This window comes from Gossypium raimondii, chromosome 6, assembly GCF_025698545.1.
Source record: "Gossypium raimondii isolate GPD5lz chromosome 6, ASM2569854v1, whole genome shotgun sequence".
NCBI lineage: Eukaryota > Viridiplantae > Streptophyta > Magnoliopsida > Malvales > Malvaceae > Gossypium > Gossypium raimondii.
In genome coordinates, this window is record NC_068570.1 from 54,589,301 (window position 1) to 54,601,680 (window position 12,380).

Here is a 12,380-nt window from a genome sequence, read left to right on the forward strand (position 1 = left end):
ACTTAAATGAAAATTTTCGAATATTTCAATTACCTTTTTGTAATAATTTAAAGTTGGATGATCAAAATGTAATTTTTTATCTATAAATAGAGCTAAGCTCTCAACAAAATTTTCAGACTTTTGGAAGGTCCAGGGGCCTTTAATTTTTAGGAAATCATAAATTAATTAATGGTAAAATTATACTTTGCCTCCTAAATTTTATTTATTTATTTTTGGCTTCCTAAAACAATTTTCTGGCTTTACCTCTGATGAGTTTCTTCTTAAGTAATATAATTTAAAATCGTTATTAAAATCTTAATTTAACTATTAAATGATACGTCTCATTGTAATAGGCCCAATTTGCCCGGTCCGCTATTAAAATAAATAATAAAAAAACAAATAAAATAATAGTCCAAATTACAAAAAAAATTCACCAAACCCAATTTGCCTAGACCCTAGCCCAAACCCAAACCTGATTCTAAGCCCAGCAAACCAACTCAGCCCAAATGGCCCAACACCAGAATGCACAGCAGCAAACTCTAGCAGCATTCAGCCTCCAGCGCCGCAGCCACGCCTCTAAGTCACTCCACGCCAGCCTATGCCTTCATACGCGTCGAGCCACGTCACGCGTACCCGTCCCTGCAGCAAATAACAAGACAACAGCAAAAGAAGAAGAAAAAAAGCAAAAAAAACGATAACAACAAAAAAAAAGGAAAAAGAGGGTTTATTTTTTATTTTTCGGGCTATAAGAGCCTTATTTTCTCATGTACTCAATGGGGAGATGGTATCAAAAAAAAAGAAATCAATACAAAAAAGGTTTTCTTTTTTCCTATTTTCGGTTCTGTTCCTTTTCGATTGCTTTTTCTCTTTTTCTGTTTGCTAGTAATCACATATATAAGCATATATATAAAATAAAAAGGGAGGAGAGTTCAAAACTTTACCTGGATCGGTGAGTCGCCGAATCCCTCCTCCGTTCAAGCCAAGATTGAATAGGTGAGGGGGGTTTTCGACACTGAAGCGGCGCCAGGAGTTTAGTTTTCTTTTAGGTTTTTTTTTTCTTAAAAAATGACTGAGAGCTTTAAGTTTATTTTAGCTTATATAGTGTGAAAGAAACAACGCCGTTTAGTGTCCTTGGACCCACGCGGTGACTCGACCCGGGTAGGATCCGCGCATTCTGGTCATTGGACTATTTGTGCAATCAGTCCTCTTTTGTCTTGTATTGTTCTAATTCGATTTTCTGCAGTTTTTCGATTTATACCGTATGATTTAATCTGGTTTCAATTCGGTTCATAGTTAAACGGTGACGTTTCCATTATCTGAATTTGAATGTTTGAACCATTGCGTTTAATTGTGGTTTTAGTCCTCATGTTTTCGATTGATTGCAAATTTAGTCTTCCAAGTGCTGTAATTTCGATTCAATTATTGTTTTTTGTTTAAATTTTATCTTTATTTCTCATTAATCATAATGTTTTGTTAAATTTCATAAATATTATTGGCTCTTATAGAGAATATATTAAAGAAAATTTCATTCAAATTTAGTTTTTTTTATATATATAACATAATGTAAAATTAGCTTAGTATTTTTAATATGTTTATTTTAATAAGTTTTAAATATTAGGATTAACATTGTTTTCAAAATTTTTATCATAATTTTAAGGTACAACATATTGTTATTTAAAATTATTATTAACATATTTTGAGTTTATTAACATTGTTTTAAAATTTATCCTTTTATTTTAAAACTCTATATCATTATATGTTTCATCATCTATATATGTAAAAATGTTTTATAGCAATTTGACAGACTTTGAACATATTTTAGTAATTCATTTTGTGTTATAACTTAATTTTCTTTTAATATAATGTTTTTAAATGCTACTATATGTGCTATTAAATTATTTCAATATATATATATATATTATTGTTTTGATGTTTAATATCATCATGATTATAAATTTTCTAAGTACTTTTATATGTATATATGTATTTTAAGTCGATTTCATTTATATAATCTATTTCTTTCAAAACCTATTTGGGTAATTACTTATTTCTTTTAAATCATACATGCATTGAGACCCTTTCATAGTTAATTTATGTGTATTATTTAAGGTGGATTAATAAATATATTTTAAGTTCATTTCAAATGCTATTATCTGAAGTCATTATTATTTTATTTCAAATCTATTTTTAATTCGTGAATAAATCCTTTTAGAACTTGTGTGCATAGATTTTGTTAGGTGAAATTCTCTCTTATTATCTTGGATATACTTTAGAATTTGATGTTCGATTGTCAATGTTAGCATTAGTATGATATTATTAAAACTATTCTTGCTATTCTTTATTTGTATTTATTTATCGCTTATTTGCTACTTCTAGGTCTAAGTTTGAATTATCATTTATCTTTTGCATCACATATTTCTTTTAAAATTTCTCTTTTCATTCTATTTCATATTAAAAAGGCCTAGTGTTTATAATTCTCAAGAGAATTGTGCCCTAACTTACTGGGTTCCAATTTTTCTCGAGGAATTTAAATAGCCATGTGATTATTTTATCTAAACCATATCATTTTAACTAAGCATTTAGAATTTCAAAATGTCGGATCCTAACTTACCGAATGTGACATTCTGTTATCCTGATTTTAAAATAAAGGCAATGCTTGACGTTTAAGAACTTCGAGAAATCGAAACCTAACTTACTGGATTTTGATTTCTCGTTTGACTTAAATGACCGAACAACCTTCTCAAAATGCATGAATTTTAAATTTAAAAACTAAAAAGATATACTTAATTTTGACGATTGAATTGTTGCACCCTAACTCACTGAGTGTGACAATTTATTTCTTCAAAATAAGTACATCTCATTATTCAACTTGGTTTATTCAAAACTTCAAAGGATCTTATTTCAAAATCTTTTTAATTTTTCAACCTTAAGACATTAAACAATCAATTTGGTACCAATTTTGGGAGTTACGAGGGTGCTAACCCTTCCTCGTACGTAACCGACTCCCGAACTTATTTTCTCAAATTTCGCAGACCAAAAATCATTTTTAATGGTGAACCGGTCACACCCCAATAAAAGATCGGTGGCGACTCCCATTTTATTTTCAAAGTCGATCCCCGTTTTTCAAAATTATTAAAAATGGTTTCGACACTCATCTTACGTGAAATAATTTAAAATGAAAAATTTAAAAATAGATGTTGTAAAAGTCTTGGTTTTAAAGTTTTCGAAGCTTAAAAAAAAAACGGGTTTTTTACCCAAATATATTAAAAAAATTAAATACCTAAATAGGTTCTCAGCTAGATTAATTACCGAAATAGTACGTTTACTTTAATCGCGCCTATCTGACAGGTGCGAATCAATTTTTTATATTAAAAAATATTTTTTGTTTAAATAAAATATTAATTTTTTATTTTTATTAAAAATATTTAAATATATATACAGGTAAAAATACGGTCAACGGGTTAAAATACGGGTAAAAAACGAGTCGCGCCTGTCAGATAGGCGCAACTAATCGAGCCTGACAGGTAGGCGCGAATGGTCTGTTGCATGCCCCCTCCCCCGCTGCTAGCAGCTGTTGCTGCACCATGCTGTTGTTGTCCTTTCAATGCTGTTGTTGTCCCTTCAATGTTGCTGCTGTCCCTTCAATGGGAAAAAGTTGCAAATGGGGGACCTTATAAGCATGGTCCCCCAAACCCCATCCACTGGAAGAGAGAAAGAAAAGAGAGAAAGGAGAAGAAGAGAAGAAGAAGAAGAAAAAGAAGAAAGAAAGAAAAAAGGTAATGTATTATTTTAGTAAATAATTTTGTTTATAATTTAAAGAGTTTAATTAAAAAATGATTGTAGAAATATTGAAGAATATAAATCAATTGTTAACATACCAATACTTAACAACTTAAAAAATTAAAAATTGATAATAATACATTAATAGTATCAATTAAAAGCGTTTCCTAAAACTCATAATTAAGATTCTTATTTTGAGCAATGAGAGTAGAGTTTTGGCTGTGTGAAAAAATATGGGATATGGATATTTTATATAATGTAATTTTATTTGATTTTATTTATTTATTTAAAATTTTTATTGATTTATTAAAATGTTGATTAAATTTGTTGTTATATAATTTTATTGGTTGTTTGAAATAAACTACTGGGTATGTATCTATTTCTATTTTTATTTTTTAATTAGTATGTTTTATGTTTAGATAGTTTATATTAATTTTAATTATATTATTATTGTAATCTAACATAAATTTTTTATTGTAGGTAAATTATGGGAAATTATTAGACATTTATCATGTTTTGTTTCGAAATTTGAAATAATTTTTGTATTTTTAAAACAAATTAAATGAATTCATTTTTTAATTCTGATTTGCAACAAATAGGTTCTTTGATTAATAATAATAATCACATATCAAGTACTATTAAAAAGATGATAATAAAATTTTTATTTGATACTCATGTTATTTGCTGAATTAAATTATATTGTATTAACTATTTTGTTAATTTAATAATGTCAGGGTCCGTACCGCGTATTGAGGGGCCATGTTAATAGTGTAGGGTTTCTGCTAGATGAACACCTAATACCATACTTAGAGTTAGCCGGGTTCAGACCAGCGGCATTGATCCGGACTTTTGATCTACGATACGACTTGATTTTTGCTTTAGTCGAGCGATGGCGTCCGGAGACCCACACATTTCATTTGTCGTGCGGGGAGTGTACCGTCACTCTAGAGGATGTTGCACTTTAGCTCGAGCTTCCCATCGACAGGAATGCGGTCACAGGCGTAAGCTCAACCTCTAGGTCGGCGTAAGCTCAATCTCTAGGTCGGCTACCTTTTGCTATGAATTACTTGGACGCTCGCCAAGTGAGGGGAAATTTACCAGTTTGAGATTTTCATGGCTAAAGGCCAATTTTGAGCATTTGCCGAGTACTGCCAATGAATGGGAGGTGATGCAGGCCGTTCGAGCTTACATTATGCACCTTATAGGGGGTGTACTCATGCTGGATTCAAACGGCAGTACAACCCACTTGATGTACTTACCCCTATTATCCAATTTGCATAACACCGTTCATACAGTTGGGGGTCCGCAATTTTAGCCATGCTGTATCGCGAACTTTATCGGACGACAGATCCTTCTACGATGGACATAGGCGGATGCCTCATACTGCTGCAGTCGTGGGCACTTTACTGGATGCCATTCTTGGCATCCATTAGTCACCAATCATATATATTTTCACTCATTAATAGGTGATGAATTTTTACTCGTTATAAGAACTAGTTGACTTTTTTTCAGATTATATTGTTCTAACAATTTGTTTTCGTAGATGGAGTACTAATCCGAGTACCGGGAGGTCATACACGGTTCCAGTATACCGTCTGATGATTGTGAATCATGCAGGAGAGGGGGTAAGTTTTTCCAATATAAACTTAATTTTATTATTTTATCTCACTCAACTCATGTTAATATAACAATGTTATTAACTGTGCAGTTCATTTGGATGCCGTATTCTGTTCCAGAAATTATGGCGGTTATTCCCTCATCTGCCCACGTCCATTCAAACCTATGGTGCATTAATGCACCCGTTATCAATTTTCAGGTAGAGGAGTGGTATCATGGCGATCGAGTACTCCGGTAGTTCGGTTGCATACAGTATATCTCGACACTGCCAGTACGATTGGGGAGATCCATGAGATGAGTAGGAGGGGGAGGTATGGAAATGATTGAGGAGAAGTGCATGAAGAATATATTACTGTGTGGAACAATCGATTGGGGAGGGTACCTCAGATGGATCGTGCTTTGGATCTGTAGCCCTCGTTAGAGTACATACAGTGGTACTGTGAGATAGGGAAACCATTTTTGTTTGGTGGGCGGTCCATGGTAGTCCCTCCACATACGACACGAATTAGGCAACCCCTTCCAGATCCGCATCATGCACTAGAGCCAGAGCTGGAGCCGGAGGCAGAGACGGAACTACATTCTAGGGATAGTTTTTATCATCCAGATTTGGGGGGCGATGATTATTTCCCGGGCTCGTCAGGCCACGGATATCATTCAGAGCTTGATATCTTCAGCCCACTACCACCTCAGTACTCCAGTCATCCTAGCTCGTATCCACCTCAGTACTCCACTCCTTCTGGCTCGTATCCACCTCAGTACTCCACTCCTTCCGGCCGTATCCACCGCCGTACTCCGTTCCTCCCGGCTTCATCGATGACATTTGAGACATATGATTTTTCATCTATGTTTTGCACACCCCTACATACGGATGACGAGAACGTTAATCACTGTAATCGCCCGTAACGTGAACGTCGAGCTCCACAAAAATATACCCCTAGAACCACACCGTTAAACCATCAATTTTAGGGGAAAAATTGATTGACTATCAATATAAATAACTTCATATTTATGTAATGAATATAGTTGATTGACTATCAACATACAATATCGGATGGGGAAAAAATTAAGCAGCAGTGGACCCCACCATTCGCGCCTCTGAGTTAGGCACAACTACTCGTGCCTGTCAGATAGGCTCAACTAGTCGCGCCTCTGAGATAGGCTCAACTAGTCAACTTGTATTTCGTATTTATATCCGGGTTATATATTGATTTGGGAAAAAAATTAATAATATTTTATTTAAACAAAAAAATATTTTTTAATATAAAAAATTAATTCGCGCCTGTCAAATAAGCTCGATTAAAGTAAACGTACCATTTTAGTAATTAATCTAGCTAACAACCTATTTAGGTATTTAATTTTTTAAAAATATATTTGGGTAAAAAACCAAAAAAAAAAAAAACTATTGCTCACTCTCTCTTTTTTATTTTATTTTATTTTAAGTTTTAATTTTTAAAATTATGCTGCAACATTCTACTCTTCTCTAAAATTTTCATTTTAAATTATGTTACATAAGATTTTACATGCCATTTAATGATTACATTAATGGCTTCAATAATGAAAGGACCTGATTGATACTAAATTAAAAGTTTAGAGATATATTTAGAATATTTTAAAATTTAGGACCAAATTAAAATGAGGTCATAGTTGTAAGATGTGTGGAGCAATTAACTCGAATAAATTCCCAATCAATCAATTTGTCCCTACGTTCCCACTAACAAACAGAATCACTCATATACCCACGCTTTACAATCGCGCGTTATTCCACGCAAAATGCACCCAACATTTCTAACAATTTGCACGTAGTGCTTTGTTTTTTCATTGGTTTTTAGTTCCGGCCTATGTATATGTTATGAATTAGTTTTGTTTGGGCATATTTTATAAAATTTTAAGTTATTAATAGTAAAATTATATTTTATTTCCTTTAAAAATGATAAAAATTTAATTTAATTATTTAAAATTATAAAGATATATGCTATTAAAATAATAAAATTGAATTTTACTATTGTAAAAATATACGATTTAATTTTGACTCCAAAAATTTTGTTGACGCCCATGAGTGTAGTGTATTTATAACAGTGAAACTTGGAAAAATTATAATTCAACTTGATTTGGCTAGAATAACAATATAATAATTAAAAATTATTTAAATTTAATTATAAAATATAAATATTATTATAAATTAATATTTTATTTTAAATTCACAAGTTAAGCTGAAAAATAGTTCTAAAAGAAATTTTGGATTCACGACTCGGTGGCTTGTCTCATGTTGAATGTATTTTAGCTTATATTATAGGAATAATATTTGGTGAATTGTCAATAGAATTTTAAACTATACAAACAAGATTAGGAGATGGACAAACACCGTATAAAAATATAATAAAATATTAAAAATGAATATAAGGAGAAACACATTAATTTTTTCAAATTAGTTGACGTAAGAAATACTAACCCTATATTATAAATGTTTTAAAAGATTCTTATACTTGTGTTTGATGCTTTTTTTAAATATACACGTGTTAATGTAATTTTTGTATAATAATTATTTTTCTAATTTTAATGTTTGATCATGTCTAATTTAGTAATTTCAAATTCATCGTGTATCCACGCGCTAGAACGCGAGTCCGAATCTCATTTCCCTTCTCATTTTCGAAATTCCAGCTTTAATTTTTATTTTCCTTTTATCTATTCAGCCGAACCCTAAAGAAAACCCCTCTTTGACAGCTTTATGGCCACCAGAATCGACGGCGATTCCTCCCGAAAAATCATCCCCGACCCGACCCGAATAACCAATCCCTCGATAACTCTTCGGATCCTCAATCCTTGCTCCATTCCAGGTGAGTTAAGGAACTCTTTTTATATTTTATTTTATGATCTTTTTACCTAGGGTTTTAAGCCACTGTAGTTTTAAAATTGAAATTAGAGTGGAAGGGAAGTTAATGAATTTGGCTATTTTGGGAGGTGTTTGCTTTTTAAATTACAATTTCTTGAGAGAAAAGAACCAAATTATGTAACTAGTTGACATTTCCCATTCGGGGAAATTGATGTGAAAAATGGTGGAAGAAATTAGGGCTGTGAATTCAGGGTTTTATGTATTTATCCCTAATATTGAGAGAAAGTTGCGAGGAAATTAGTGAAATTGGTATGTTTCTTTCTTCTGCCTTCTTTAAATTTTTGTTGATTTTGATGTTAAAATCAAGGTACCATGGTGGCATTATGATCCATATAATTGACTCTGCACTGCGTGAAAAGGGCAAATTTTCTTTCTTTTTGTTTATAAAGATGTAGGAATGATGAAATTCTTGTCCGTTGATTGGGCGTTTTAATGGATTTGAGTGGTGTTTACCTTGTATTCTTATTTGTAGGACAATAACATTTACTCATAGTTGAATTGTTTCTAAAGGTTCATCATCCGGTTCTCTGCTCACGGGATTGTTTTTATTGTCCATGGATCACTGAAATGATTGTTTAATCCTTTTAGTTTCAAAAAGTTTGATTTTGTTTTACTCTTGTTTCTCTTACGTGATCAGGTTTTTAAAAGTCTAAGCGTAATGGATGATGTAACTGATTTGACTGGTGATGGAGGTGTTATTAAGAAGATCGTAACAAGAGCCAAAGCGGGTGCGCTCGCCCCTTCCGAGGATCTTCCGATGGTTGATGGTATGCACTTGTTGCTCGCATGAAGTTTACAGTTGGTTTCTACGATGAGTGATATTTTATTCATCCATTCATATATAAACCTTTGCTGAATTTCACCAGGAATGATAACGTGTTTGGTCAGCTTGAAATTTCGTTTTCTTTTCTCTTTATATATTTCTGCAGTCCATACTCCAAATATATAAATTAGCATTCCCACAAGATTCTGGATTTGTAAAATTTGCTTCTTTGTTGTTTGGACAGTTCATTATGAAGGTACCCTAGCTGAAACTGGTGAAGTTTTTGATACAACACATGAAGATAACTCTGTTTTCTCCTTTGAGCTTGGAAAGGGCACGGTTATTCAGGCTTGGGACATTGCTTTAAAAACTATGAAGGTCAAAATATAATGTCTCTATGTCGTTTTTAAGTTATTTAGGCTTCTCTGACATATCTTTTTTTTTCCCTTTTCGGCAGGTTGGTGAAGTTGCGAAAATAACTTGCAAGCCAGAGTATGCCTATGGTGCTGCCGGATCTCCCCCCGATATCCCACCCAAGTACTTGATTCTTATTTTCATCTTTTATTGTTATTATAATGCAATTGGCTTGTCAATGGCTATGATGGCCGAAATATGAGATATTGAATTAGCACTATATTTTGTTTACGGATACAGTTAGGACCTATTTTGTTCAGATTCAAACTCTTCTTTTCTTGAAGTACCGGTGTCTGATATCTGCATCTAATGCATATCCGGGCATGGTATGGGATATAACCGTTTAAGGGCCCTCAAAATACATGAAAAAAACGTAGAAGAAAAACTTGAACATACCTGTTTCAGAACATATCTGCATCCTATTTCCACCTGAGTCCGAGTATAATACTCAGGATGATTGTGATTTGCTAGGGTATTTAACCCAGTAATCGGGTCATTTGTATTTCTCTAATTTCCTATGAATGAATGTGATTTCATATTTTGTATACAGTGCTACCCTTATCTTCGAGGTGGAGTTACTGTCCTGCAGGCCACGCAAAGGTTCCAGTCTCGGTAGTGCTTCGGCAGAGAGAGCTAGGCTAGAGTAAGTCACATTTCTTTTCCCGCACCTTATTCTGCTCGTATTCTTGCATAACTCTCATTGCATAGATCTTGTCTAATACATGGAACAATAAGAACTTTGTTTTAACATACGTTAAACTTAAAATCAGGGAGCTGAAGAAGCAGAGGGAAATTGCTGCTTCGGTGAAGGAGGAAGAGAAAAAGAAGAGAGAAGAAGCGAAAGCTGCCGCAGCTGCTCGTATTCAAGCCAAGTTGGAGGCCAAGAAAGGTCAAGGAAAAGGTAAAGGCAAAGGCAAATAGTTAAAGAAGGATTTTCTATTAGATATAGACTGAAAAAAAAACAAATGTTAAACTGATAAAGTTTCATGTCAGCCATTTTAATGGTGATATTGCTTACTGTTAATGTTGGAAAATGGTCACTATAACCCTCTTGTTTCTGGTGCTTAGCTACTATGTTAATTAGAGCTCTTCCAGAAATTAGTTAGTCGATTAGACGTATACTTGGTAATCTTAGACACGATATGAAAACACGACCATGAGCATGACTAGTTTGGCAAACACGTTAACACATTTTTAATACATACATTGTATTTCTATTTAGGGTTTTTACACATTCTTGATAATGTTATACGATGTGAAAACTCGAGCACTAGCATGACATCGACACAAACATAATAAATGCATTTAATAAAAGCTCTAATTTCAGAATTTTTAACAAGTTTTCATAAAATCAAAATATGGATTATAAATGTTTTAATATAATTAATATTACAATGAAAAATTAAGTACCAATATGGTCGTACGATCAACGGTCCATCTTTATTTATAAAGATGGGCCCTGCCCTGATTGGACTATGTTGGCTTCATTCTGAACTTCAAAAAATGTCTCTTCCATTTTAATCCTTTGGTGGGATCCTTTTTTTTAAAGGCCCATCTCTAGTTGTTGACCGGCAATATACACCTGATCTCTGCAAATCCAACCCTTGATTTCACCAAATCAAATTCCATCCACACATTTTGTTGATGATGATGGCCAATCACGAACGCTTCAATACCTAATAGATCAGAGTTCCCAAATGTGAAGCAATACACTGAATCACTCCCCTTATTCAGCTCGGGTACTTGATATAATAGCCTCTCGCCCGATACGCTCATCTCGGCTCCTTGAAACATCAAACTAACTCGTGGTAAATCCGAAAAAATCGTACCGGGTGACTCGTCAACTTGGTAACATAAGTCCATTGGTTCTTGGAAAACAAAGTTCGGATCCTCAAAAACTCGTAAAACCTCTCTTGTTTGTTGCAAAAACTCGTTTCTTAACGAAGTATAAACCGGACCCATTAAGAAAGTAAATTGGGTGCCCGAATCAACCATTGTTTGACCCGCACCCGTGTGATCCGGTAAAAAAGCGGATCTTGGTAGGTCCAATATTTTGTTCCCAACTTTAATACCTTCTAATTGCACCGTATATGCAACCCGATCAAAATATGGCAATGGATCGGATATTTGAATCAAAGGAGTATAATTTAACGTTTTAAGCCACGAGAATCTCGTATCGCCGAGAAGTAAAACACCAGACGAGTCAAAACCCGATATACAGTACGAGAATTTGGGAAAACCCATTTGACTCACGAATGATAAGGACCCACGGTTCATGCCCATTAACCCGGTTGCTTTCGAATCTTCATCTGAATTCGAGCTAAAACCTGAGTCCATACACCCGAATAAAAACCCGGGTCGGACGGAGGACCCGATTACAAAATTCTCATACGCGAGAGTTCCCTCAATTGAGGAAGCGTCGGCATAAGAGACAGCCACGTGGCACAGCTTATTATTCGGTTCGCAGGAAGCGGGTACGAGTAAGTCTCGGGTACGGGTTTTACAAATGGGTGAAGCGCAAGGGATGTGAATGTAAGACTTGGAAAGTTCAGGGGTAAAAACGGAATTTAAGTCGGGGGTTTTTTTGCAGTGAAGCCATGAGAGTTCACTCCCAGTGTCGAGGACCATAGTGACATTTTGTGGCGGCGAGCCGACGGATAAAGAAACTGTTAAAGTAACGTTATGGTGGAAGCCAAGCTTGTTGGTGGCGGCGGCGGAGGAAAGTTTAGAGTTACGGGCAAAGGTAAGTGGGGGTCGACCAAGGGTTGTTTTGAGAGGTAAAAAGAGTGTTGTTTGTTTGGAAGGAAAAGAAAATTTTTGATGGAAAACAAGGAGGAAAATTGTCAAATGAAGCAGAAAATGAAAAGAAGACATTGATTTAGTTTTGGGAAAAGAGTGCTTTGATCTTCGGTTTTGTTTTGTACGTAAAATGTAACT

At 34.0% G+C, this 12,380-nt stretch overlaps 2 protein-coding genes across 2 annotated transcripts; one reads left to right on the forward strand and one right to left on the reverse strand.

Annotated features, from left to right (window-relative positions):
• The first annotated feature begins 8,046 nt into the window (after positions 1 to 8,046).
• On the forward strand, positions 8,047 to 10,562 carry LOC105774131 (peptidyl-prolyl cis-trans isomerase FKBP20-1). Its single transcript, XM_012596499.2, has 6 exons — positions 8,047 to 8,210; positions 8,904 to 9,033; positions 9,274 to 9,407; positions 9,487 to 9,566; positions 9,994 to 10,086; positions 10,214 to 10,562. The coding sequence occupies exons 2-6, from the start codon at positions 8,925 to 8,927 to the stop codon at positions 10,362 to 10,364; spliced, it is 567 nt and encodes a 188-aa protein (XP_012451953.1). The 5' UTR covers positions 8,047 to 8,210; positions 8,904 to 8,924; the 3' UTR covers positions 10,365 to 10,562.
• Positions 10,563 to 10,783: 221 nt separating this feature from the next.
• LOC105772270 (aspartic proteinase PCS1) lies at positions 10,784 to 12,380 on the reverse strand. Its single transcript, XM_012593574.2, is given in 2 exon segments — positions 10,784 to 11,021; positions 11,024 to 12,380. Coding segments are annotated over 2 exon segments (1,329 nt in total). The 5' UTR covers positions 12,318 to 12,380; the 3' UTR covers positions 10,784 to 10,986.

Bases quoted from the DNA above. Each gene is read 5' to 3' on its own strand.
- LOC105774131 (XM_012596499.2), top strand. From the start codon at position 8,925: ATGGATGATGTAACTGATTTGACTGGTGATGGAGGTGTTATTAAGAAG. The intron at 9,567-9,993 runs GTACTTGATTCT...TTTTGTATACAG, and splicing joins CCCCCCGATATCCCACCCAA to TGCTACCCTTATCTTCGAGG. The intron at 10,087-10,213 runs GTAAGTCACATT...ACTTAAAATCAG, and splicing joins GCAGAGAGAGCTAGGCTAGA to GGAGCTGAAGAAGCAGAGGG.